Here is a 24,277-nt window from a genome sequence, read left to right as displayed (position 1 = left end):
TCTGAATCTCGGCTGAGAGCAGCAGGTGATCAATTTACTGAGTGACTTAGACACACTCTAAGTGGAAGATCTCTAGGAGAGCAAAGATTTGTGCAGTTGAACTGGGATCTGTTCTGCCTTGGGCTGAAGTAGCTGAGGGGTTGCAGCCTGAGTCCTTTTTAAAGATTTATTTTATTTATTTGAAAAGCAGAGTTAGAGAGAGAGAGAGAGAGAGAGAGAGAGAGAGAGCGAGCTTCCATCCCATGATTCACTCCCCAAATGGCCCCAACAGCCAGGGCTTGTTCAGGCCAAAGTCAGGAGTGAGGAGCTTCACCTGTGTCTCCCACTTGGGTGTAGGGGCCCAAGGACCTGAACCATATTCTGCTGCTTTCCCTGGTGCATTAGCAGGGAGCTAGAAGGGAAGTCAAGCAGCCAGGACTTGAACCAGTGGCCATTGGGATGCAGTATCTCAGGCAGCAGCTTAACCAGTTATATCTCAATGGTGGCCCCTTGAATGGGCTCTGAATAAGCCCACAGCAAGCTGACTTTACACATCTGCTTCAGACATAAATCTAGAATTGACCCAGACGGAATCTTTGTGGTTTGGGTTTTCTGAGCTTCCTGCTTTCCATTTTCCTACTACCATTCCAGTGTTCTTTTTATAGATGTATCTCTGCTGAGAAACTTGTTAGGAAAATGAGAAATATGGTGGCAATAACTGACTTTCTTTTTTATTTAAGATTTATTCATTCATTTGAAAGTCAGAGTTACACACAGAGAGAAGGGGGGGGGGCAGTGGTCTTCCATGCACTGGTTCACTCCCTAGATGGCCACAATGGCCAGAGCTCTGCTGATCTGAAGCCAGGATCCAGGAGCTTCTTCTAGGTCTCCCTAGGTTGGCACAGGGACCCAATGACTTGGGCCATCTTCTACTGAATCTGAGTGTCTTCAAACCTCTGAGTCATCAGTGCTGCCTCCCTCCCAGGGTCTGCATTTGGAAAAATCTGGAATCAAGAGGAAGAGTTGGAAATCAAACTGTTACTCTGATATGGGACTTGGGCTTTTAACCACTAGGCTAAATATGTGCTCCCTATCTACAAGTTTACAGGAAATGGGAAAGAATTCATTAATACCACATGAATGCAATTGGCCAATTTCAGAATGTAGGAGTTTCTACACAATAAATAATGCAACTTCTCTCTTTTCTCTAACTATGGCCAAAAATATCTGTAAAATAGAAATGGTGGAAACTAGAATCTAATTCACTCATCTACTCTAATAACCTCCTTTCCTCTCCAGGTGGGTGCATAACCCGACTGTTCAGGCGGAACAAGAGCAAAAGCCGGGATGATCTGACCAAGGGACACTCTTCAGCAGCTCCTTTGCCAGTCCAGTTCCGTAAAGCCTCCCTCATGGCACTGTCTAGGAAGGAAAAACTGACTAGCCCACTTTCAGTAGGTCTCACTTCAATCTTCTACAACCCTCCCAAGGACAGGAATGTTGAGGGTTAGGTGTCCTCCTGTTATTCTGTTTCCAAATGAGGAAACCTTGTGTCAGCCCCTGCCTTTGGCCAAGATGCTTTGTTACTATTACTTCAAGGAAGGAAAATCAGATTTAGATTTCACAGTCAGACACAAAAGCAAAAAAATGATATTCTTATTGGTTCCACTGACATCAGCTAAAATCCACATACAACTGATCAGAAAAACCACAAAGGGCTATGTGTGTCTGAATCACTGTGTCCACCTCACCCTCACATTCTCTTTAAGCCTCTTCCTTGGACTCTGCACTAGTTTTAAGTGTTCTTTCATTGCTTCCTCCTCATCCAAATGACTCAATCCTGCTACTCGGCATATCTCACAGGTATTCTATTTGTAGCTCAAATACTTTCATACATCCTTTGGCATATATTCATGCTTCTATCATGTGAGAATGTGGCCCATTTTATTTCCAGTTAGTATACTTCATAATCACCATATTTGTTGATTGTCCAGTACCCCCATGTACTCTACTAAATGTAGGGAGTGTTATGCTAGGTGGGAAGGAGTTTGTCATGTTAGTTCCATGTTAAATGTTGTCCAGACCTTGTAGCATTTGCAACAAGTTTAAGGAGTTGCTAGGATCATCATCCAGACATCAACAGTGGATAAAAGGAAAGTATTAGTTAAGGTTGTGTGCAATGCCCAAGGTTAGAGTGAAAATGACTGAGCTAGTAGATTAAAAATTCTTAGAATACCTGACCCTGAAAATCCTTTACCTTCTCCCATCGGCATGAAGTTGGAGCAATAGGAAATGAAAATCTGGTGAGTAGAGAAAGCAATCAGAGATAGATTCAGAGAAGAGATGGATTTTCAGCCTGGATTTTAATGAGTACAGGGGACTACAGGAAGTAGGAATGGGTCACAGTCACTGAAGCATAGTAAACCAATGATAAATAAGTGTGACAGCTAAGTTTCCCTATGTGGGCAAGATCAAGGATATTTGGAAGTACTGAGAAAAGCATGGTAAATAGAGTGGTTCATTAGAAGCTTGAATCAGAGAAGTTTGATTTAAAAGTTCAGTGCACTGAAAAAGAAAATATGATTAAAGCATGTTGAAGTTCTTCAGATGAAAGTGTTAAAAATGTATTCAGAGATCCCAAAACTATTCCCTTCATTCCTGTCAGCTCTCTCAGTGTCCCCTCACACACTCTTGCTGTTTTTGTCTAAATTGGAAAGAAATAAAGAAAATAAAGAAAGTAGGGATGAAAGGTGGGGAGAGAGCTTAAGTGAGTGGATTTAGAGGAAGGGGAGAGAGGGAAGCATCTTTATATTCTTGGAATTGTATCTGTGAACTACATTGAATCTCTTTGTATTAATATAACAGTATTGTGAAAATAAATGGAAATAAGCCTTTGTTCAAGGCTTCTGGATCTGGAATGTCCTATCTCTGTTCTCCTTTTTATTTGCCATAGGATTTACTTTACCTTATCATTGACAAAGGACCACAGGCAGAGGAAATATTCAGAAAACCAGGCAGCGTAGCATCTTATTCAGCCCTGAAGCAAAAAATAAGTTCCAGAGGTACAGTTGACTGGAGCAATGAATCTGCTCTTGTGGCAGCCACTGTATTACAGGTAGGGAGAGTTCTAGCATCATGTATGCACAACATGGAGGTATGTGGATGGTTTCATTCTTCATGACTACTCCAAGGCTCAATAGGTTTAATAGATGGAATACCCAAGAAACAGAAAATTGTAGCAGGTTGCTACTCCCTTCATTGTGTAAATATTGTATGTCAGATAAATTTTCCTTTTTCTTCAAACTCTGACCTCTCTGAACACTCCATGCTTAGAAGTTTTTGATGGTCAGCAAACATTTGCCATACAATGAACCAACAAATGCACATAGATGCAAAGAAAATCTTCAATCATTTCCCTTGTCTTTTATGCCTTTTTAAAAGAATGTGGTGGACAAAGGACTCTGACATTGTACTTGACTTCACTTTGATCACCTTTGGTATACTTTGTTTTTTGGATTGGGCTTAGCCCAATAGTCACAGTTGTATTTGAACAGTAATCCACCTGTAGCTCCAGGCACATCTCAGAAATCTGAATTTGAAAGTTGATGCAGCAGTCAAAATTGGGTTAGAATTCTGAAAATATAATCAATGTAAAATATAGGTAGGTTTCAAAAGATGCAAAAATTCTAAATATCCAGGAACACTTGCAAAAGGGAAAATAATAACAAAGAGAAAGAATTGAACCCTTCCACATACTTGAATTTTGTTAACAGCTATGGAAAATATGTTAACATGATAATGTCTACAAATGGGCCTTCAAAACCTATGAGAATCTGTATCACATTTGGTCTTTCCTCATCCTCCATGTTTGGTCATATGAGAAATAGCAATAGGCCACTGATGACTTATAGGTGACAAACACTACACTCAGATCATAGCAATATATACTAGGGGACATACATGAGATTCATGTCACTTTCCAGCAAGATGTAGAGAAACCCCATTGAAGGCTTCAAAATCTAATCCTTGGGAAATACCATGGGTAATACCTGGAGAGGTGGTCCAGACTAGACAGAAATATTTGATCAGGACCGAATTGAATTTGTCATTGAGCTGTCTACAAGCAGAAGGCAAAGAACAAAATGCCATTTTCAAAACAAGCCCTATCAACTGACTCTGCAGCACAGAAAATCACAAGCTCCAAGTGCATGACAGTTCAGTACACAACAGACAAAGGTACTCCTGAGTCCTTCTAGACTCCCACATCCAGCCACAGCTGGAAGCTTTCTCTCTCCACACAAATAAGGATTACTCCCTGGAAAACACAGTGAATGACTCTAAGTACCAGAAGAGGGTACTGCACACCAATGACTTAGTCAAGGTAGAAGAGGCCTGAGATTTTGTCCATTTTCTTCACTGTTCTATTTGCTGTAGTCAAACTATGTGTGGCAAAAGGAGCGGCTCAATAAATTTTAGAGTTAGTGAAATATTGCTGGATTACAATTGCAGTAGTTGTTGTAATGCATTTTCTATATTCATTGCTATTGAGAGTCTTGAGGCTTATAGTGAGACCAATGGAAGGAAAGCTGGCATGGCAGTATGACAGCCTGCCCTCACTGTTGTCCAAAAAATGTGACTGTTTCATGAAGTGTAGGAGAAGGACTGACTTTACAGTGGTAAGACTTGTTCATCAGCCACATGATGTGACCAATATTCTGAGGCATCAGTTAAGAAGCCTTCCTTTGTAGCCCAAATACTCTAAGTCCTAGACTGGTGGTTTGATTAAGTTGTATGATTCCCTTGTATAGAGGGCATATATGTTCCAACACAAGGGATTCATTCTGAAGAGTCTACCCACCTATTGGGAATTTGGAAATGCATATTCCACAATCCTCTGCTTTCATGTTGAGAGCATTAAATGTTAAGGTGTGAAAGACATCTAGAGTGAGGTTGTTAGGGAGTTTTCCCCTAAGAACAACACATAACTGCCATCGGAAGCTTGAATCCTCACTTAACATTGTAAATGAGTGCATGCGTTTGTATATTTAGTTCATTTGATTAAGAACCTTTGTTGTTAAGGTTTAAAAGTACTGGGTCTGAAATAAACATGTAAACCAGGCATTTTTCTATACTTTTGGGGAAATGCTAGGGTTGAGGGTGATGCAGAACCAGACTCTAGGTTTGAATGAGTTTGCTAGAATGTACAAACAAGATGATTCAGACAGGAAGAGGAGACTTTTTCTTCACTCCCAGAACTTCCTATCCTCTTCTTTTTTGCTTCTAGCTTTAGTCAGAAGAAAGTTTGAGCCCATTTCCATATGAGCCCTTCAGAGAATTGGAGGTCATAGTTTGGATGTCTAAGAAGAGAGTTGGGATTAAACTGAATATTTCAATTAAATATTTTCTTTGTAATTAACCTCATATATATTTGGCATCAAATTAATGTGACTTATCTTTTAAATTCTATAAGGATTTTCTTCGAAGCCTGCCAGGAACTATATTTTCAGCCAAGCTGTATGACCAGTGGCTTGATGTATTGGAGAAAGAGGACGAGAATAAAGTACCTGCGATTCAGAGGTGTTGATACCATAATTACTGTACTTTAACTGCTTCACAATGACAACCTACACAGCATGCAAAAAAATGCTAGTTCTGCTTTAGAGCTCTATCTGCTAAACAAAAGAACAATGTGAAAGGGTCTCATTGGTCACACAGGTGAAAGCCAGAATGAAAAAAGATATAGGCTTTGCCGCTGTCATTTAGTTTTTTTTTTTTTTTTTTTTTTTTTGACAGGCAGAGTGGATAGAGAGAGAGAGACAGAGAGAAACGTCTTCCTTTGCTGTTGGTTCACCCTCCAATGGCCGCTGCGGCCAGTGCGCTGCGGCCGGCGCACCGCGCTGATCCAATGGCAGGAGCCAGGTACTTATCCTGGTCTCCCATGGGGTGCAGGGCCCAAGTACTTGGGCCATCCTCCACTGCACTCCCTGGCCACAGCAGAGAGCTGGCCTGGAAGAGGGGCAACTGGGACAGAATCCGGCGCCCCAACCGGGACTAGAACCCGGTGTGCCGGCACCGCAAGGCGGAGGATTAGCCTAGTGAGCCGCGGCACTGGCCGTCATTTAGTTCTTAATTCTCTCCTAATGTTATTGATATGGAGTCCTTCACCATTGTATGCCTTCTGAATTTGTGACATTGATATGGGAGGAATACCATTGGTCCAAGAGATAAGACCAATTTATCAGTGTTCTGACCTAAACATAATCCAAGAGCTAGCTGAGCAGAGAGGTCTATATGCGGTGTACAATGCAACATTTTTGTATGTGTTTGTTCCTGGACTGAGTCTGTTAAATTATAGCACTGGACTCTTGTCATGAGGCAGCATTCCTGTGCTACTACCTTTAAAAAGAAGGTAGTGCTTTCAATTTGCTTGCTGTTTAATTTCAACAGTAAACTTTCAGTGCAACACATATGGCATGCAACAGTGTTTTTTTTTTTAATTAACTTATGTTTACTTAAGTATTCAGAAAGTTTGCCGCAGTTAAAGCACATTGCTATGGTTTCACCAAAACTGCAGGCAGTGATTTTTAGACACGTTGTTTCCTTTTCTGTATTTTCATTGTGTTGTGTTAAAGGTATTCAAAGTGCCCTATTTCCTTTGTATACGCAAGTTGTTGAAGAAAATGACTGCATTTTCTGTGTTTAGGCTCTTAGCCCAGCTGCCGAAAGCCAATTTTATTATCCTGAAGTGCCTGTTTGGGTCCCTAAACAAAATTGTTCAACAGTCTACATTCAAACTTATGACTACCTCAGACTTATCATTGTGTCTTGCCCCAAGCATTCTTTCCCTCTGGCATGCAACTTCCAGAAGCTCAGAGGTAGCAGATGAATTAAGGAAGAAGGTAATTAGATGTCTCATCTTTATGCCCTCAAGGAGCAGGGTCCTCTTTGGAACCTGAAATTCAGGATATGAATTCTGAAAGACCATTTTTTAAAATGAACATTTTAGTGACACTGCTCTGGAGTGTTAAGTTCATTTATCCTATCCTGGGAGCTACGGGAGGGCAGCATGTGAAGTAGGAAAAAGATAGCAGTGAGTCACTTCTCTTTTCCCTTTCAGGAGACAGAACAGTGATTTGACTAACCCATGGAGAGAGTAGGAACTCATGCAATATGATAGAAAGGAACCTGGGGTTTGTTGGACAAATCAAGGTGCAACAACTCTAATTCTCATTGTTGAAGGTTGTGTACATTTGAGCCAGGTTTCTACACCAGGGTTTTCTCAGCTGAACAATGGCAGTGGGGATAGCATCTGTCTCTCCTGGCTGTCAGTGACACTGCCTTGTTTGCTTGCACAAAATGAGCACACTTAGCTCCACACACCATGACCTTGCTCTGCCAGCTGTGGCTCATCCAGAGAAATGCTTGTCTATATCTTCTCTGCTGCTGGCACTGGAAACTAGTCATAGAATGCAGAGCATCCTAAGAGAGCCACAGCATTCCAAATGCAGACACAGTTCTTCCCCGAGCTCCCTCTCAATGTAAGGCTGAGGGGAGACAGAGCAAGGCTACAGGAAGCCTAGTCAAGCAGAAGTTCTGTTTGTAGCTGACTCCTTTCTTGTCCAAGGATTCACTGAGAATTTCTGCCTTCCAAGTTTAAGGTATATCACTGGGGCAGTGCATTTCACAAGTCTTTGTATACTGGCTACTTTACAGATTTTACCATGCAAACATATATCTTCACCCCAAGTTTCCTTTGTGGATGATATTGAAATTATATTTATGGTGAAGTCATTGATATGAAAATGTTAGCAATTCTGTGAATCCCTAGTTACCAATATTCTAGAGAAAATAATTGTTATTTCTGAGAGAAAACTAGTTTATATAATTTTTATATAATTTTATATAATTCTGAATTTTTCTCATAATTCTGATTTCATGTTTCTTATAATGTTAAAATTCACATATAACGTGATTTATGGCTATGTAACATTAAAAAGAATACCTTATTTTCACCCTTTGTGTCACAGATTTCACTCACATACTTTCTAATAGAAAACTGTGCTGAGATATTTAAGGATGCCACCAATTCAGTCTTGCGGAAGAGCGCCTTGATTTTCTGCAACAATACTGGGGAGAATGCCATGAATTGCAATACTGTCTCAGAGGAAAGAGACACCATTGTGGGTGAGAGCTCTCTGGGATCTCCATGAGAACATGGGAGGTCCTCCACCTGGGACACTAGCTTTGCTGAGAAACAGATAACAAGGCACCAGGTGTGAGAGAAGAGGCTTACACAGTGTCCGTTCTAGAGCTCAGGGCCAGTACCAAGAACAATGTTGTAATGCCCACGAATTTACTATATCTACCTTTTCAAGACTTACACAGTCCAGAAGTTTCATAATGTCTTGAGAGCAAAGAAGAGATAAGAAGAGGTCCCTAACTTACAGAATTGCTTCTTCAAATCATAACTGCTTGAGAGACATCATGCTATGATCCATTGTGTGGATTCATTTTCTAACCTAATTTAAATGGGGCCTTTTCATATGAGAGTATCTCACAAATTCTATGGAAACAGGGAATTAAAATGTCAGGCGGATGGCACAAAACATGTTCAAATCAATGTATAATTTTTCATAATATGTATTTTTGACATCATGTGAAAATATTTTGATCAACATGCAGTCATAATTTAAAATTCTTTCTTCCATAAACTTCTTGAAGTGCTCTCAACATATCATTACTACGTCCAGATTGCAACTCATTTAAGAGGCTCACAGTATTGCCTGCTTTATATCCGGCTCCTTTGACACGCTGTGGTACCTGAAGCATCCCACGTTTCCAATGCTCTTAGAAAGGGTGTGAAATGAAGCAGCATCACTGAGGAGCAAAGCACTTGCTCTGCTGTCATACAATTGTTCTGGCAGCTAGAACCCTGTGCCATCATTGAGTAGTGGCCCTGTCTTTGGCAGTTATTCTGTCACTCAGGCTCATAGCTGTATAATATGGGAGGAAGGAATATCTGAATTTTACGATTGCTTTAAGGATTAAAGAAGATGATGGATGCAAAGCAAATTAGTTTAAAAAGAACATCACAAAATATGACTAGTAGAAATCCCCATGAGCCTAGAAACTTGTGCCATTCAAACCTAGGTAGATGTAGCTAATTTGATAAGGGTGAGTTTAGATTTAGGGCTTGAGGGCATGTACCATGAGTCCCTTCCTATTTTTTTCCATTCAGTGGTTTTATCATATTCATCTTATTGCTTAGAGGAAATATTTTGGAGAGCTCACATGATCAGGAATTGACCTGACTCCATTATATGAGAGTATTGATAACCAAGGCAATCTTTGTTTTTTTTCTTCCACAGATACTGAGGAGATGCAATCTCTTGATTGCCAACCCATGGACATGACGCCGATTAAAACAAGTGAAGAGCTGAAGGGTGACGCTGAGCCCACCTTTGATATGGGCCCACCCAGCTCTGTGTCAGAAATTTTACTTGGTTAGAATCTCCATAATTACTTAACCACTTTGATGTTTCCTGAACTCCCCTTAACAATACACCAATAACTTCTTTTTAAAAAGCTTTGCAAGATGTTTCTTACTTTGGATGAAATCTTCCATTTCTGTAAGGAAAGAATTGAACTCCATGATAAAGGACTGGACATGGGGCACCTTAAACTAAGACAACCTTTTTTGCTTCATGGCTTTTGATTATTGGTTCTCAGCTGAACACTGAATGAGCAATTTCCAAATTACCAGATCACCCTATTGGATCTTTTTTCCCTTCTCTTTTACCTAAGGGAACATTTCCTGCAGAAATGTACTCAGAGATAAAAATAAAAAAGTATAAAGTTAGAATTGGAAACCGGAGTTTATTTGGCCAAAAATTTCAAATCCATACATCATTTTCTCACAAAATATATTTTAATACATTTTTCCCATGAAGCCTCAAAACATTCATGGAATATGTGTTATGACTAATAGATAAACAGATTCAAAACTTATCATATCAATATCAGAAATTGACATGAGTCTGGAATCTGAGAATATTCATACAAATTTTTAGACAACAAAAATTTAGACAACCTTTTGGTTTCTTTTCCACAGATAAACTGGTACCGCTTAGGACGTCCACCCCTATTTCAAGCATAGATACTGATTACACAGATCACCTAGAGGAAGACCTCAGATCCATGACTGGTATGGGCCCATCCAGCTCTCTGTCTTCTATTTTCTAAATCACTGAAGATTAGAATCTGCACTGTTATTATGACTCTTGTTATTCCTTGCTTCCTTTAATATAACACTAAGAACTTTTCCAAAAATATCTGCAAGATTTTTCTCACTGCTTCTCACAGCTTCTCTCCAGAAAGAACTGAATTTCCTGGTATAGAACTGGACACAAAACATTGTAATTTAAGACAACTTTGTAGCTTCATGTCTTTCTATGATTGACTCTCAGCTGGACACTGGATGAGCGTTTGTCGTGTTGCCAGCTCATCCCATCTGATCTCCCCTTTTCCTTTATGCAAGGGGACTTCAAATATTTCATTCAAAGATGGTATTTAAAGTTAAAAATAAAATATAAAGATGGAATCCATATATTTATTTTGGTCAAAATCATTTTTAAACCCATGCATCGTTTTTTCATAATGTGTATTTTCATGAACTTTTTTTCATGATGCTTAAAAACTTAAGAAAATACTTATCATGAGGAAGCAGTGCATGTATTTAGTAATTTTTTTGTCCCAATACCAGAGGTTGAGTCTGGTATCTGAGACTAAGGCAACTGTTTGTTTTTCTCTTAACAGAGGAATTGCAGACACCTCTGGAGCCCTGCTCAAGAATGGAGACTGATGAGGAGGCACAAGTTGGGGAAGGTGACAAGGCCACGCATGGTACGAGTCTACCCAGCTCTCTGCTGTCCATTTTATGAGTTATGAAGATAAGAATCCCTATTACTGCGTCTTTTGTTTTTGCTATGCTTTCATTAACATTAACTCAATAACTACTTTCTCAAAAATGTTAAGGCCCACCTTGCTCTCTGTCCTCTATGTTCTAATCTCTGAGATTTGAATCTCCATCACTACCTTGGATTTTGCTTTTGCTTCATTTCCTTTATCACTGTGTTAAGGACTATTTCCTCAAAGTGTCTGCAGGCTTTCTCTGAGTTTAAATTAAGGCCACACATTCCATCCAATAATAACCAAATTTCTGGTAAAAGGATAGCCAGGAGGTTCTTTCAACTAAGAGAAGGCACTTTTCATCGTGTTTTTAGATCATTTATCTTTAGTTCATCACTCACTTTTCAGGCATTAATTGTGAAACTAGTCCCTTCTGAGAAGTCAATGGTGTTTTCTTTTTTTTTTTTTTAAAGATTTATTTATTTATTTGAAAATCAGAGTTACACAGAGAGAGAAGGAGAGGCAGAGAGAGAGAAAGATCTTCCATCCACTGGTTCACTCCCCAAATGGCTGCAATGGCTGGAGCTGCACCGATCCAAAGCCAGTATCCAGGAGCCAGGAGCCAGGAGCTTCCTCCGGGTCTCCCACATGGGTGCAGGGGCCCAAGCACTTGGGCCACCCTCCACTGCTTTCCCAGGCCATAGCAGAGAGCTGGATCAGAAGTGGAGCAGCTAGGACTCAAACCAGCACCCATATGGGATGCTGGCACTGCAGGTGGTAACTTTACCTGCTACGCCACAGCACTGGCCCCAAGTCAGTGGTGTTTTCTAAAGTTCTGCTGCTACTAGTCAGTTCTCTTCCATCAGGGCAAGTGCAAATTTTTGTAGATGGTATGTTGTTGCAGGCTTCATCATTAACATCCTGTTGTCACTCCTTAAAGTTTGCAAACTGCTGATTTTTTTTTCAGGACATTGTCCTCATCACTTTTTCATAAAGCATCAGTGAGTCCACCAGCATTCAGCCCATGCTTCAATATAAACCTGGTAGTAGTTATTACATCAATATTTGCTGAATAAGGATGCCATAACCTTGCAGGTGTCTGAAACTATCCTGTTGAGACATGTTGTAACAAGTTGGTATGAATACATTATTGTGCAAAGTTAATGAAATGTGCTTCATATGACATCTATGCATGCATTATGCATTTAAAAGTGCTTGAATAAAAATAAAGTTTAAATTGCATTTCCACAAACATTTAGAACTTCCTCAGACATATTTGATAAAATGCCTATTCCATTTTTCCATTTCTACCATATTTAGAAATATTCATATACCTAGTTGTTTATCATAATGTATATGTTTCTTATGGATGCAATAGAATGATTCCATAACACACATCATTTGTGACACATCATTGATGACGCACGTTAGTACTTTAATGAAGACTCAGCTGAACAGTTCTTTTGTATGAATCTCGGTTATACAATCAACTTGAAGCTTGACCATGGGACAATTGTGTGTCCTTAAGTGTAGGTACATCAGGTTGCATTAAACTGGACAAGCTATGTACTAACGTAAAATTTGAACAAAACTTTGCACCATGTTACATACAGAAATAGGCCCTTGGAATTAATAAGGCATTGACTTTCTTCTTTCTTCTTTCTCTTCTTTGAAAATGGCACAGGAATGAATTCTAGGTAGATCTGACATTTTTCATGCCTGCATCTTTTCTAGAGACTACTAAACTGGATGCAGTATTAGGATTGAGTCAAATGATGTCCAGGCTGCTTTGGGTCAGATGAGTGAGAACTGAAATTACTTTGGTCAGGGCTTATATGAACCAAAACTTCTGCTAAGTAGTCTCTAATTCAGACTGGTACCCTGAAGTGGCAACAGAGCCAGGAGCCCTCTTGATCTTTCTTAGCACCAGGAGAGTTGCCCTCATGTGTATGCACAAGGTGATACACTCAGTACCCTTGAAGTGGCCAGTAGATGTGTGTTTAAGTCCGATTATGGAGGACAGCCATCTATCAGGCTACACCTTGGCTCCACAGTTGAATTTTATAGTGTTTGCTCTAAGGGGATTACTTGAGAAAATGTTAAGATATCTTATTGAGAAGGCATGCACACTTCAGCAATAAATCCCTTGAACCCAGCTGTTTGTTACTGATCACCTTTTCTTTGAAAAGTGACTCTTGATCAGCATTCATTTTGCAGGGACTGCTGATAAGTTAGAAATCACTTTGGTTCACTTGGTCAGATGTCACAAGGCACAAGACCGTAGAGGATCACTGCACACAGCCAAGGACACCGACTGCAAATGTGGGTTATCCATTAAGCTGCCTGAAGTTGCCATCCCTACAGATGAGGGGGCCAGAGTATGACTAAGGAGTGGGCTCAGCCCGTTGTGCTCCTGTTCAGGAGCAGTTTCATAAAGTGTTGAGAGCAAAGAAGAGATAAGAAGAGGTCCCTAACTTACAGAATTGCTTCTTCAAATCATAACTGCTTGAGAGACATCATGCTGTGATCCATTGTGTGGATTCATTTTCTAACCTAATTTAAATGGGGCCTTTTCATATGAGAGTATCTCACAAATTCTATGGAAACAGGGAATTAAAATGTCAGGCGGATGGCACAAAACATGTTCAAATCAATGTATAATTTTTCATAATATGTATTTTTGACATCATGTGAACATATTTTGATCAACATGCAGAGTCATAATTTAAAATTCTTTCTTCCATAAACTTCTTGAAGTGCTCTCAACATATCATTACTACGTCCAGATTGCAACTCATTTAAGAGGCTCACAGTATTGCCTGCTTTATATCCGGCTCCTTTGACACGCTGCGGTACCTGAAGCATCCCACGTTTCCAATGCTCTTAGAAAGGGTGTGAAATGAAGCAGCATCACTGAGGAGCAAAGCACTTGCTCTGCTGTCATACAATTGTCTGGCAGCTAGAACCCTGTGCCATCATTGAGTAGTGGCCCTGTCTTTGGCAGTTATTCTGTCACTCAGGCTCATAGCTGTATAATATGGGAGGAAGGAATATCTGAATTTTACGATTGCTTTAAGGATTAAAGAAGATGATGGATGCAAAGCAAATTAGTTTAAAAAGAACATCACAAAATATGACTAGTAGAAATCCCCATGAGCCTAGAAACTTGTGCCGTTCAAACCTAGGTAGATGTAGCTAATTTGATAAGGGTGAGTTTAGATTTAGGGCTTGAGGGCGTGTACCATGAGTCCCTTCCTATTTTTTTCCATTCAGTGGTTTTATCATATTCATCTTATTGCTTAGAGGAAATATTTTGGAGAGCTCACATGATCAGGAATTGACCTGACTCCATTATATGAGAGTATTGATAACCAAGGCAATCTTTGTTTTTTTCTTCCACAGATACTGAGGAGATGCAATCTCTTGATTGCCAACCCATGGACATGACGCCGATTAAAACAAGTGAAGAGCTGAAGGGTGACGCTGAGCCCACCTTTGATATGGGCCCACCCAGCTCTGTGTCAGAGATTTTACTTGGTTAGAATTTCCATAATTACTTAACCACTATGATGTTTCCTGAACTCCCCTTAACAATACACCAATAACTTCTTTTTAAAAAGCTTTGCAAGATGTTTCTTACTTTGGATGAAATCTTCCATTTCTGTAAGGAAAGAATTGAACTCCATGATAAAGGACTGGACATGGGGCACCTTAAACTAAGACAACCTTTTTTGCTTCATGGCTTTTGATTATTGGTTCTCAGCTGAACACTGAATGAGCAATTTCCAAATTACCAGATCACCCTATTGGATCTTTTTTCCCTTCTCTTTTACCTAAGGGAACATTTCCTGCAGAAATGTACTCAGAGATAAAAATAAAAAAGTATAAAGTTAGAATTGGAAACCGGAGTTTATTTGGCCAAAAATTTCAAATCCATACATCATTTTCTCACAAAATATATTTTAATACATTTTTCCCATGAAGCCTCAAAACATTCATGGAATATGTGTTATGACTAATAGATAAACAGATTCAAAACTTATCATATCAATATCAGAAATTGACATGAGTCTGGAATCTGAGAATATTCATACAAATTTTTAGACAACAAAAATTTAGACAACCTTTTGGTTTCTTTTCCACAGATAAACTGGTACCGCTTAGGACGTCCACCCCTATTTCAAGCATAGATACTGATTACACAGATCACCTAGAGGAAGACCTCAGATCCATGACTGGTATGGGCCCATCCAGCTCTCTGTCTTCTATTTTCTAAATCACTGAAGATTAGAATCTGCACTGTTATTATGACTCTTGTTATTCCTTGCTTCCTTTAATATAACACTAAGAACTTTTCCAAAAATATCTGCAAGATTTTTCTCACTGCTTCTCACAGCTTCTCTCCAGAAAGAACTGAATTTCCTGGTATAGAACTGGACACAAAACATTGTAATTTAAGGCAACTTTGTAGCTTCATGTCTTTCTATGATTGACTCTCAGCTGGACACTGGATGAGCGTTTGTCGTGTTGCCAGCTCATCCCATCTGATCTCCCCTTTTCCTTTATGCAAGGGGACTTCAAATATTTCATTCAAAGATGGTATTTAAAGTTAAAAATAAAATATAAAGATGGAATCCATATATTTATTTTGGTCAAAATCATTTTTAAACCCATGCATCGTTTTTTCATAATGTGTATTTTCATGAACTTTTTTTCATGATGCTTAAAAACTTAAGAAAATACTTATCATGAGGAAGCAGTGCATGTATTTAGTAATTTTTTTGTCCCAATACCAGAGGTTGAGTCTGGTATCTGAGACTAAGGCAACTGTTTGTTTTTCTTTTAACAGAGGAATTGCAGACACCTCTGGAGCCCTGCTCAAGAATGGAGACTGATGAGGAAGCACAAGTTGGGGAAGGTGACAAGGCCACGCATGGTACGAGTCTACCCAGCTCTCTGCTGTCCATTTTATGAGTTATGAAGATAAGAATCCCTATTACTGTGTCTTTTGTTTTTGCTATGCTTTCATTAACATTAACTCAATAACTACTTTCTCAAAAATGTTAAGGCCCACCTTGCTCTCTGTCCTCTATGTTCTAATCTCTGAGATTTGAATCTCCATCACTACCTTGGATTTTGCTTTTGCTTCATTTCCTTTATCACTGTGTTAAGGACTATTTCCTCAAAGTGTCTGCAGGCTTTCTCTGAGTTTAAATTAAGGCCACACATTCCATCCAATAATAACCAAATTTCTGGTAAAAGGATAGCCAGGAGGTTCTTTCAACTAAGAGAAGGCACTTTTCATCGTGTTTTTAGATCATTTATCTTTAGTTCATCACTCACTTTTCAGGCATTAATTGTGAAACTAGTCCCTTCTGAGAAGTCAATGGTGTTTTCTTTTTTTTTTTTTTAAAGATTTATTTATTTATTTGAAAATCAGAGTTACACAGAGAGAGAAGGAGAGGCAGAGAGAGAGAAAGATCTTCCATCCACTGGTTCACTCCCCAAATGGCTGCAATGGCTGGAGCTGCACCGATCCAAAGCCAGTATCCAGGAGCCAGGAGCCAGGAGCTTCCTCCGGGTCTCCCACATGGGTGCAGGGGCCCAAGCACTTGGGCCACCCTCCACTGCTTTCCCAGGCCATAGCAGAGAGCTGGATCAGAAGTGGAGCAGCTAGGACTCAAACCAGCACCCATATGGGATGCTGGCACTGCAGGTGGTAACTTTACCTGCTACGCCACAGCACTGGCCCCAAGTCAGTGGTGTTTTCTAAAGTTCTGCTGCTACTAGTCAGTTCTCTTCCATCAGGGCAAGTGCAAATTTTTGTAGATGGTATGTTGTTGCAGGCTTCATCATTAACATCCTGTTGTCACTCCTTAAAGTTTGCAAACTGCTGATTTTTTTTTCAGGACATTGTCCTCATCACTTTTTCATAAAGCATCAGTGAGTCCACCAGCATTCAGCCCATGCTTCAATATAAACCTGGTAGTAGTTATTACATCAATATTTGCTGAATAAGGATGCCATAACCTTGCAGGTGTCTGAAACTATCCTGTTGAGACATGTTGTAACAAGTTGGTATGAATACATTATTGTGCAAAGTTAATGAAATGTGCTTCATATGACATCTATGCATGCATTATGCATTTAAAAGTGCTTGAATAAAAATAAAGTTTAAATTGCATTTCCACAAACATTTAGAACTTCCTCAGACATATTTGATAAAATGCCTATTCCATTTTTCCATTTCTACCATATTTAGAAATATTCATATACCTAGTTGTTTATCATAATGTATATGTTTCTTATGGATGCAATAGAATGATTCCATAACACACATCATTTGTGACACATCATTGATGACGCACGTTAGTACTTTAATGAAGACTCAGCTGAACAGTTCTTTTGTATGAATCTCGGTTATACAATCAACTTGAAGCTTGACCATGGGACAATTGTGTGTCCTTAAGTGTAGGTACATCAGGTTGCATTAAACTGGACAAGCTATGTACTAACGTAAAATTTGAACAAAACTTTGCACCATGTTACATACAGAAATAGGCCCTTGGAATTAATAAGGCATTGACTTTCTTCTTTCTTCTTTCTCTTCTTTGAAAATGGCACAGGAATGAATTCTAGGTAGATCTGACATTTTTCATGCCTGCATCTTTTCTAGAGACTACTAAACTGGATGCAGTATTAGGATTGAGTCAAATGATGTCCAGGCTGCTTTGGGTCAGATGAGTGAGAACTGAAATTACTTTGGTCAGGGCTTATATGAACCAAAACTTCTGCTAAGTAGTCTCTAATTCAGACTGGTACCCTGAAGTGGCAACAGAGCCAGGAGCCCTCTTGATCTTTCTTAGCACCAGGAGAGTTGCCCTCATGTGTATGCACAAGGTGATACACTCAGTACCCTTGAAGTGGCCAGTAGATGTGTGTTTAAGTCCGATTATGGAGGACAGCCATCTATCAGGCTACACCTTGGCTCCACAGTTGAATTTTATAGTGTTTGCTCTAAGGGGATTACTTGAGAAAATGTTAAGATATCTTATTGAGAAGGCATGCACACTTCAGCAATAAATCCCTTGAACCCAGCTGTTTGTTACTGATCACCTTTTCTTTGAAAAGTGACTCTTGATCAGCATTCATTTTGCAGGGACTGCTGATAAGTTAGAAATCACTTTGGTTCACTTGGTCAGATGTCACAAGGCACAAGACCGTAGAGGATCACTGCACACAGCCAAGGACACCGACTGCAAATGTGGGTTATCCATTAAGCTGCCTGAAGTTGCCATCCCTACAGATGAGGGGGCCAGAGTATGACTAAGGAGTGGGCTCAGCCCGTTGTGCTCCTGTTCAGGAGCAGTTTCATAAAGTGTTGAGAGCAAAGAAGAGATAAGAAGAGGTCCCTAACTTACAGAATTGCTTCTTCAAATCATAACTGCTTGAGAGACATCATGCTATGATCCATTGTGTGGATTCATTTTCTAACCTAATTTAAATGGGGCCTTTTCATATGAGAGTATCTCACAAATTCTATGGAAACAGGGAATTAAAATGTCAGGCGGATGGCACAAAACATGTTCAAATCAATGTATAATTTTTCATAATATGTATTTTTGACATCATGTGAACATATTTTGATCAACATGCAGTCATAATTTAAAATTCTTTCTTCCATAAACTTCTTGAAGTGCTCTCAACATATCATTACTACGTCCAGATTGCAACTCATTTAAGAGGCTCACAGTATTGCCTGCTTTATATCCGGCTCCTTTGACACGCTGCGGTACCTGAAGCATCCCACGTTTCCAATGCTCTTAGAAAGGGTGTGAAATGAAGCAGCATCACTGAGGAGCAAAGCACTTGCTCAACTGTCATACAGTTGTTCTGGCAGCTAGAACCCTGTGCCATCATTGAGTAGTGGCCCTGTCTTTGGCAGTTATTCTGTCACTCAGGCTCATAGCTGTATAATATGGGAGGAAGGAATATCTGAATTTTACGATTGCTTTAAGGATTAAAGAAGATGATGGATGCAAAGCAAATTAGTTTAAAAAGAACATCACAAAATATGACTAGTAGAAATCCCCATGAGCCTAGAAACTTGTGCCATTCAAACCTAGGTAGATGTAGCTAATTTGATAAGGGTGAGTTTAGATTTAGGGCTTGAGGGCGTGTACCATGAGTCCCTTCCTATTTTTTTCCATTCAGTGGTTTTATCATATTCATCTTATTGCTTAGAGGAAATATTTTGGAGAGCTCACATGATCAGGAATTGACCTGACTCCATTATATGAAAGTATTGATAACCAAGGCAATCTTTGGTTTTTTTCTTCCACAGATACTGAGGAGATGCAATCTCTTGATTGCCAACCCATGGACATGACGCCGATTAAAACAAGTGAAGAGCTGAAGGGTGACGCTGAGCCCAGCTTTGATATGGGCCCACCCAGCTCTGTGTCAGAAATTTTACTTGGTTAGAATCTCCATAATTACTTAACCACTTTGATGTTTCCTGAACTCCCCTTAACAATACACCAATAACTTCTTTTTAAAAAGCTTTGCAAGATGTTTCTTACTTTGGATGAAATCTTCCATTTCTGTAAAGAAAGAATTTGAACTCCATGATAAAGGACTGGACATGGGGCACCTTAAACTAAGACGACCTTTTTTGCTTCATGGCTTTTGATTATTGGTTCTCAGCTGAACACTGAATGAGCAATTTCCAAATTACCAGATCACCCTATTGGATCTTTTTTCCCTTCTCTTTTACCTAAGGGGACATTTCCTGCAGAGATGTACTCAGAGATAAAAATAAAAAAGTATAAAGTTAGAATTGGAAACCGAGTTTATTTGGCCCAAAATTTCAAATCCATACATCATTTTCTCACAAAATATATTTTAATACATTTTTCCCAAGAAGCCTCAAAACATTCATGGAATATGTGTTATGACTAATAGATAAACAGATTCAAAACTTATCATATCAATATCAGAAATTGACATGAGTCTGGAATCTGAGAATATTCATACAAATTTTTAGACAACAAAAATTTAGACAACCTTTTGGTTTCTTTTCCACAGATAAACTGGTACCGCTTAGGACGTCCACCCCTATTTCAAGCATAGATACTGATTACACAGATCACCTAGAGGAAGACCTCAGATCCATGACTGGTATGGGCCCATCCAGCTCTCTGTCTTCTATTTTCTAAATCACTGAAGATTAGAATCTGCACTGTTATTATGACTCTTGTTATTCCTTGCTTCCTTTAATATAACACTAAGAACTTTTCCAAAAATATCTGCAAGATTTTTCTCACTGCTTCTCACAGCTTCTCTCCAGAAAGAACTGAATTTCCTGGTATAGAACTGGACACAAAACACTGTAATTTAAGACAACTTTGTAGCTTCATGTCTTTCTATGATTGACTCTCAGCTGGACACTGGATGAGCGTTTGTCGTGTTGCCAGCTCATCCCATCTGATCTCCCTTCTCCTTTATGCAAGGGGACTTCAAATATTTCATTCAAAGATGGTATTTAAAGTTAAAAATAAAATATAAAGATGGAATCCATATATTTATTTTGGTCAAAATCATTTTTAAACCCATGCATCATTTTTTCATAATGTGTATTTTCATAAACTTTTTTTTCATGGTGCTTAAAAACTTAAGAAAATACTTATCATGAGGAAGCAGTGCATGTATTTAGTAATTTTTTTGTCCCAATACCAGAGGTTGAGTCTGGTATCTGAGACTAAGGCAACTGTTTGTTTTTCTTTTAACAGAGGAATTGCAGACACCTCTGGAGCCCTGCTCAAGAATGGAGACTGATGAGGAGGCACAAGTTGGGGAAGGTGACAAGGCCACGCATGGTATGAGTCTACCCAGCTCAACTTGTGTCAGATGGGTGGATTCTCATGATAGGAGATAGTTGGCACTTGCTAGGCATTTCATATTCCAGAGAAGATAAATGAGTTGGGTGAGAATTACTATGAAGTAAGATAATCATCCATGTCCACTTGGTTTGAACACCAAATGCATTTTACCTTTTCAGATGAGATCTTACCCATGAACTTACTCTAAACTTAGCATCAGTAAATTTGCACCTTTAAAAATTAAAAACCTCATGGTGCAATGCAACAAGCTGTGGCTAGCACCGTCTAACAAGTATTCTCACCACAAAAGTTGAACATGAGAGTGTTCTAGATTTCCTTACCAGTTTCTGGGAAATGGGAAAGGAGAGCACATGGGTTCTGGGAGCCAATTTCAGAATGTAGACCTTTCTACACAACAAAGGATATAATTTATCCCTTTCTAATCACTCAACACATGTGCCATAACCTGGAAATGCTGTAAATGAATATTTATGACTTCAACTCTGCAACTAATCATCTCACTTCTTCTTCAGATCCCCACCTGAAACCTACTCAAAGCGAACATTCTTTAAGGAAGTGGCTGAATCAATGGGGCTCTCATAGAAGCAGGGACAGATCACTGGGAGAGCCTACTCAGCTATTTGGGTCTCTGATCCAAGATGTTTGCAAGAATGACAATTTGCCCGCACCTCTCTTGGTAGGTCTCATTTTGGTTTTCAATAACCCATCTTTGTTGAGAGAACTTGGAGGGGTCAGGTCTCCTCATCAAAATCTGTCCCCCAGTGAAGAAAACATGAGATAGCCACCATATTTGACTGGTAAGCTTTGTTCATGCTACTGCAATAAAGACAACCTCATTTAGGTGTTGCAGAGTGAAAAAAGCAAGTCTATGTTTCAGCAAAAAGACCCCATACTGTTGCACAGAAAAATTAGAATGGGCTCTGTGTTTGAGTCTCTGTGAGTCTACCTCCCCTTCACATTCTCCTTGGATTCTGAAGAACTGGAATCATCTGCCAATCACAAGTTTCCTATCATTTCCGCTTCCAGGCAACTTAGTATTACCACTCAAAATGTCTCACATGTATTACGTTTGTCTCTTCAGGGCTTCAACATAGAAATTCATCCCCTGGCATGTGTGAATCATTCATTCTAAAGGAGTTTGTAAATTGAAAGCTACAGGGTGAGGCCTATGAAAATTGGGGTACTATGTTGTGAGTGGTACATTTATTGAGGGTTCAGCCAAACTTACCTCTTAATGTAAGGATTTGTAGGCTAGATGTGAAGAAATTCATCATGTCAGCTACATGGCAGATGCCTCACTAGACTTTGCACCTTCCATAAGTGTATGTAGAGGAAATCTGTATTAACATCCCCATGTCACGAAAGGAATAAAAGTCTTAATCAAGTTCTTTATTGTGACCAAGCTCACTGAGGAAACAAATGGCATACTCGATTGAAAATGCCGCAGAATAACTGACTCTGAAACTTACTGTTCTTCTGCATTAGAAATGTTGGCCAGCGTGTGGCTCACTAGGCTAATCCTCCACCTGTGGTGCTGGCACCCCAGGTTCTAGTCCCAGTTGGGGTGCTGGATTCTGTCCTGGTTGCTCCTCTTGCAGTCCAGCTCTCTGCTGTGGCCCGGGAGTGCAGTGGAGGATGGCCCAGGTCCTTGGGCCCTGCACCCGCTTGGAGACGAGGAGGAAGAACCTGGCTCCTGGCTTCAGATCAGCGCAGTGCACTGGCCACAATGCACCGGCAGTAGTGGCCACTTGGGGGGTGAACCAATAGAAACAGGAAGACCTTTCTGCCTCTCTCTCACTGTCTAACTCTGCCTGTCAAAAAAATATAATAAGAGTACTCATTTGATACTTTATAAAATTCTCTTCAAAAAAAAAAAAAAGAAATGTAAATAGGGCAGTAGGAAATTTAAAAAAAAACTTGGTAAAAGGGAATGCAATCAGAGAAGGTTTCAGAGAAGATGTTTTTCAGCGTGGTTTTAAAGGAGAAGACAATGCTAAGAGGCAGAAATGGAGTATATAGTCATTCTAAAGGGAGTATAAAATGAAATGGATCTAGAAATAAAATGTCCACCCTTGGCTACAATCATTGAAAAAGTTGGATTTAGAGGTGTAAATTCACTGGAAAGGATAACACTGGTAAATCAAGCATTAACATGTTTTATTGTTTGAACATACAATGACTGGTAGATACAAAATGTATTCAGAGACACCAAAATGAAATCTTCATAGTTATTCTCATTCCATTCTCTGTAGAGCTGTAACCTTTCATACTTTTGATACCTTTCATAACAGGTACATACATGTGTTCTGGGTTTGTGGAAATGGAATGTCATGTAATTTTATACCCTTTATTTCACACACAGGATATGCTTTCCATAATTGATCACAAATGTCTGTGCACACTGGGCATATTTAGAAAACATGGCAATCAGAAATCATGTAGAGCACTGCAGAGGAAATTGAATTTGGGACGCCAGGTGAATTGGAAGAGGCAGTCTGCTCTGGTGGTTGCAACGACCTTTATGGTAGGAAAAGTTTTAGCAACACCTATATATAATATGGGTGCCATATGGTGGGTTTCACTCATTATGGCTGCCTAAGAACAATAATAGGCCTAAAGATTTAAGATTCTGAAACCAATGTCACAAAGTACATGTTGAAGGCAACTACTTCATTGGTTGTTGAAAGCCCCATGGACTTCATATGCTTTCTTTGATTCTCACAGATGACCCTGTCCTTGTTCATCCTCAGCAATCCATATAGAACTAATATTATTAATAATGCTGTTCCCAAAATCATGTCAAAACTTACCCTTCCCAATACAGAATGAGGATCCAAACAAATCATCTGGATTTGATGATTTTCACAACATATTATCATCAAGCTCTCTTTTTAAAAAAAATTCTATTAATCTTTGAAAGCTGTTACAGAATTTTCTTTACACTGAATCAACAAAGGCTAAAAAAAGGGGGGGCATCAAAACCTCCATTTATTTAATGATGGTTTTTTCCCCTGTCCCCTATGCCTGCACTTTAAAAGTGGTAAGGGAACAATTCCACCATTTTTGCCTTCTTTCAGTTTCATGAACTCTGGTATGCTTGATTAGTAACTATTGAATTTAACACACTATCCATGGTACTAAAAGTAGAGTAACTTTCTCTCAACACAAGCCTTGCTTTGAAAATGACTCTGAATTCACGTGTAGTACCCAAGTTAGTTCAGTATTCTGAATATTCAGTTAATTTTTATGGAAAATAAATACATTTTGAAAAGATAAGGCTAAATCACAAGTACCTGCTATATTTCTATAAGAGAAGATAAAAGAGCAGAGGAAAAAATGAATCAATCCATTTGCTGCTTTTTAGGAGCTATGTACAAAATATGTCACTGTAGTGATGATTAAAAATAAATTTTCCAAATTCCATTAATATGAGACACTTAGTATTTCATCTTTCTTAGTCAAATGGGCCATAGGATAAATAGCAACAG

At 39.3% G+C, this 24,277-nt stretch overlaps 1 protein-coding gene across 7 annotated transcripts in view; it reads left to right on the top strand.

Moving 5' to 3' along the window:
• Positions 1-24,277, top strand: part of LOC103352527 (uncharacterized) — a 65,530-nt gene that overhangs the window by 18,503 nt on the left and 22,750 nt on the right. For all 7 annotated transcript variants that reach the window (XM_070059550.1, XM_051834380.2, XM_070059551.1 and 4 more), the window contains 16 exons: positions 1,279-1,433; positions 2,933-3,094; positions 5,450-5,556; positions 6,683-6,878; positions 8,007-8,163; positions 9,348-9,482; positions 10,091-10,183; positions 10,795-10,881; positions 14,290-14,424; positions 15,033-15,125; positions 15,737-15,823; positions 19,232-19,366; positions 19,975-20,067; positions 20,679-20,765; positions 21,302-21,465; positions 23,152-23,313. In XM_070059550.1, coding sequence (XP_069915651.1) covers positions 1,279-1,433; positions 2,933-3,094; positions 5,450-5,556; positions 6,683-6,878; positions 8,007-8,163; positions 9,348-9,482; positions 10,091-10,183; positions 10,795-10,881; positions 14,290-14,424; positions 15,033-15,125; positions 15,737-15,823; positions 19,232-19,366; positions 19,975-20,067; positions 20,679-20,765; positions 21,302-21,465; positions 23,152-23,313 — 2,048 coding nt within the window. The remainder of the gene's footprint in view (positions 1-1,278; positions 1,434-2,932; positions 3,095-5,449; positions 5,557-6,682; positions 6,879-8,006; positions 8,164-9,347; positions 9,483-10,090; positions 10,184-10,794; positions 10,882-14,289; positions 14,425-15,032; positions 15,126-15,736; positions 15,824-19,231; positions 19,367-19,974; positions 20,068-20,678; positions 20,766-21,301; positions 21,466-23,151; positions 23,314-24,277) is intronic.

Source organism: Oryctolagus cuniculus, chromosome 16, assembly GCF_964237555.1.
Source record: "Oryctolagus cuniculus chromosome 16, mOryCun1.1, whole genome shotgun sequence".
Lineage (NCBI taxonomy): Eukaryota > Metazoa > Chordata > Mammalia > Lagomorpha > Leporidae > Oryctolagus > Oryctolagus cuniculus.
The sequence above is the reverse complement of the archived record's forward strand: the minus strand, read 5'-3'. Positions and strand labels throughout refer to the sequence as shown.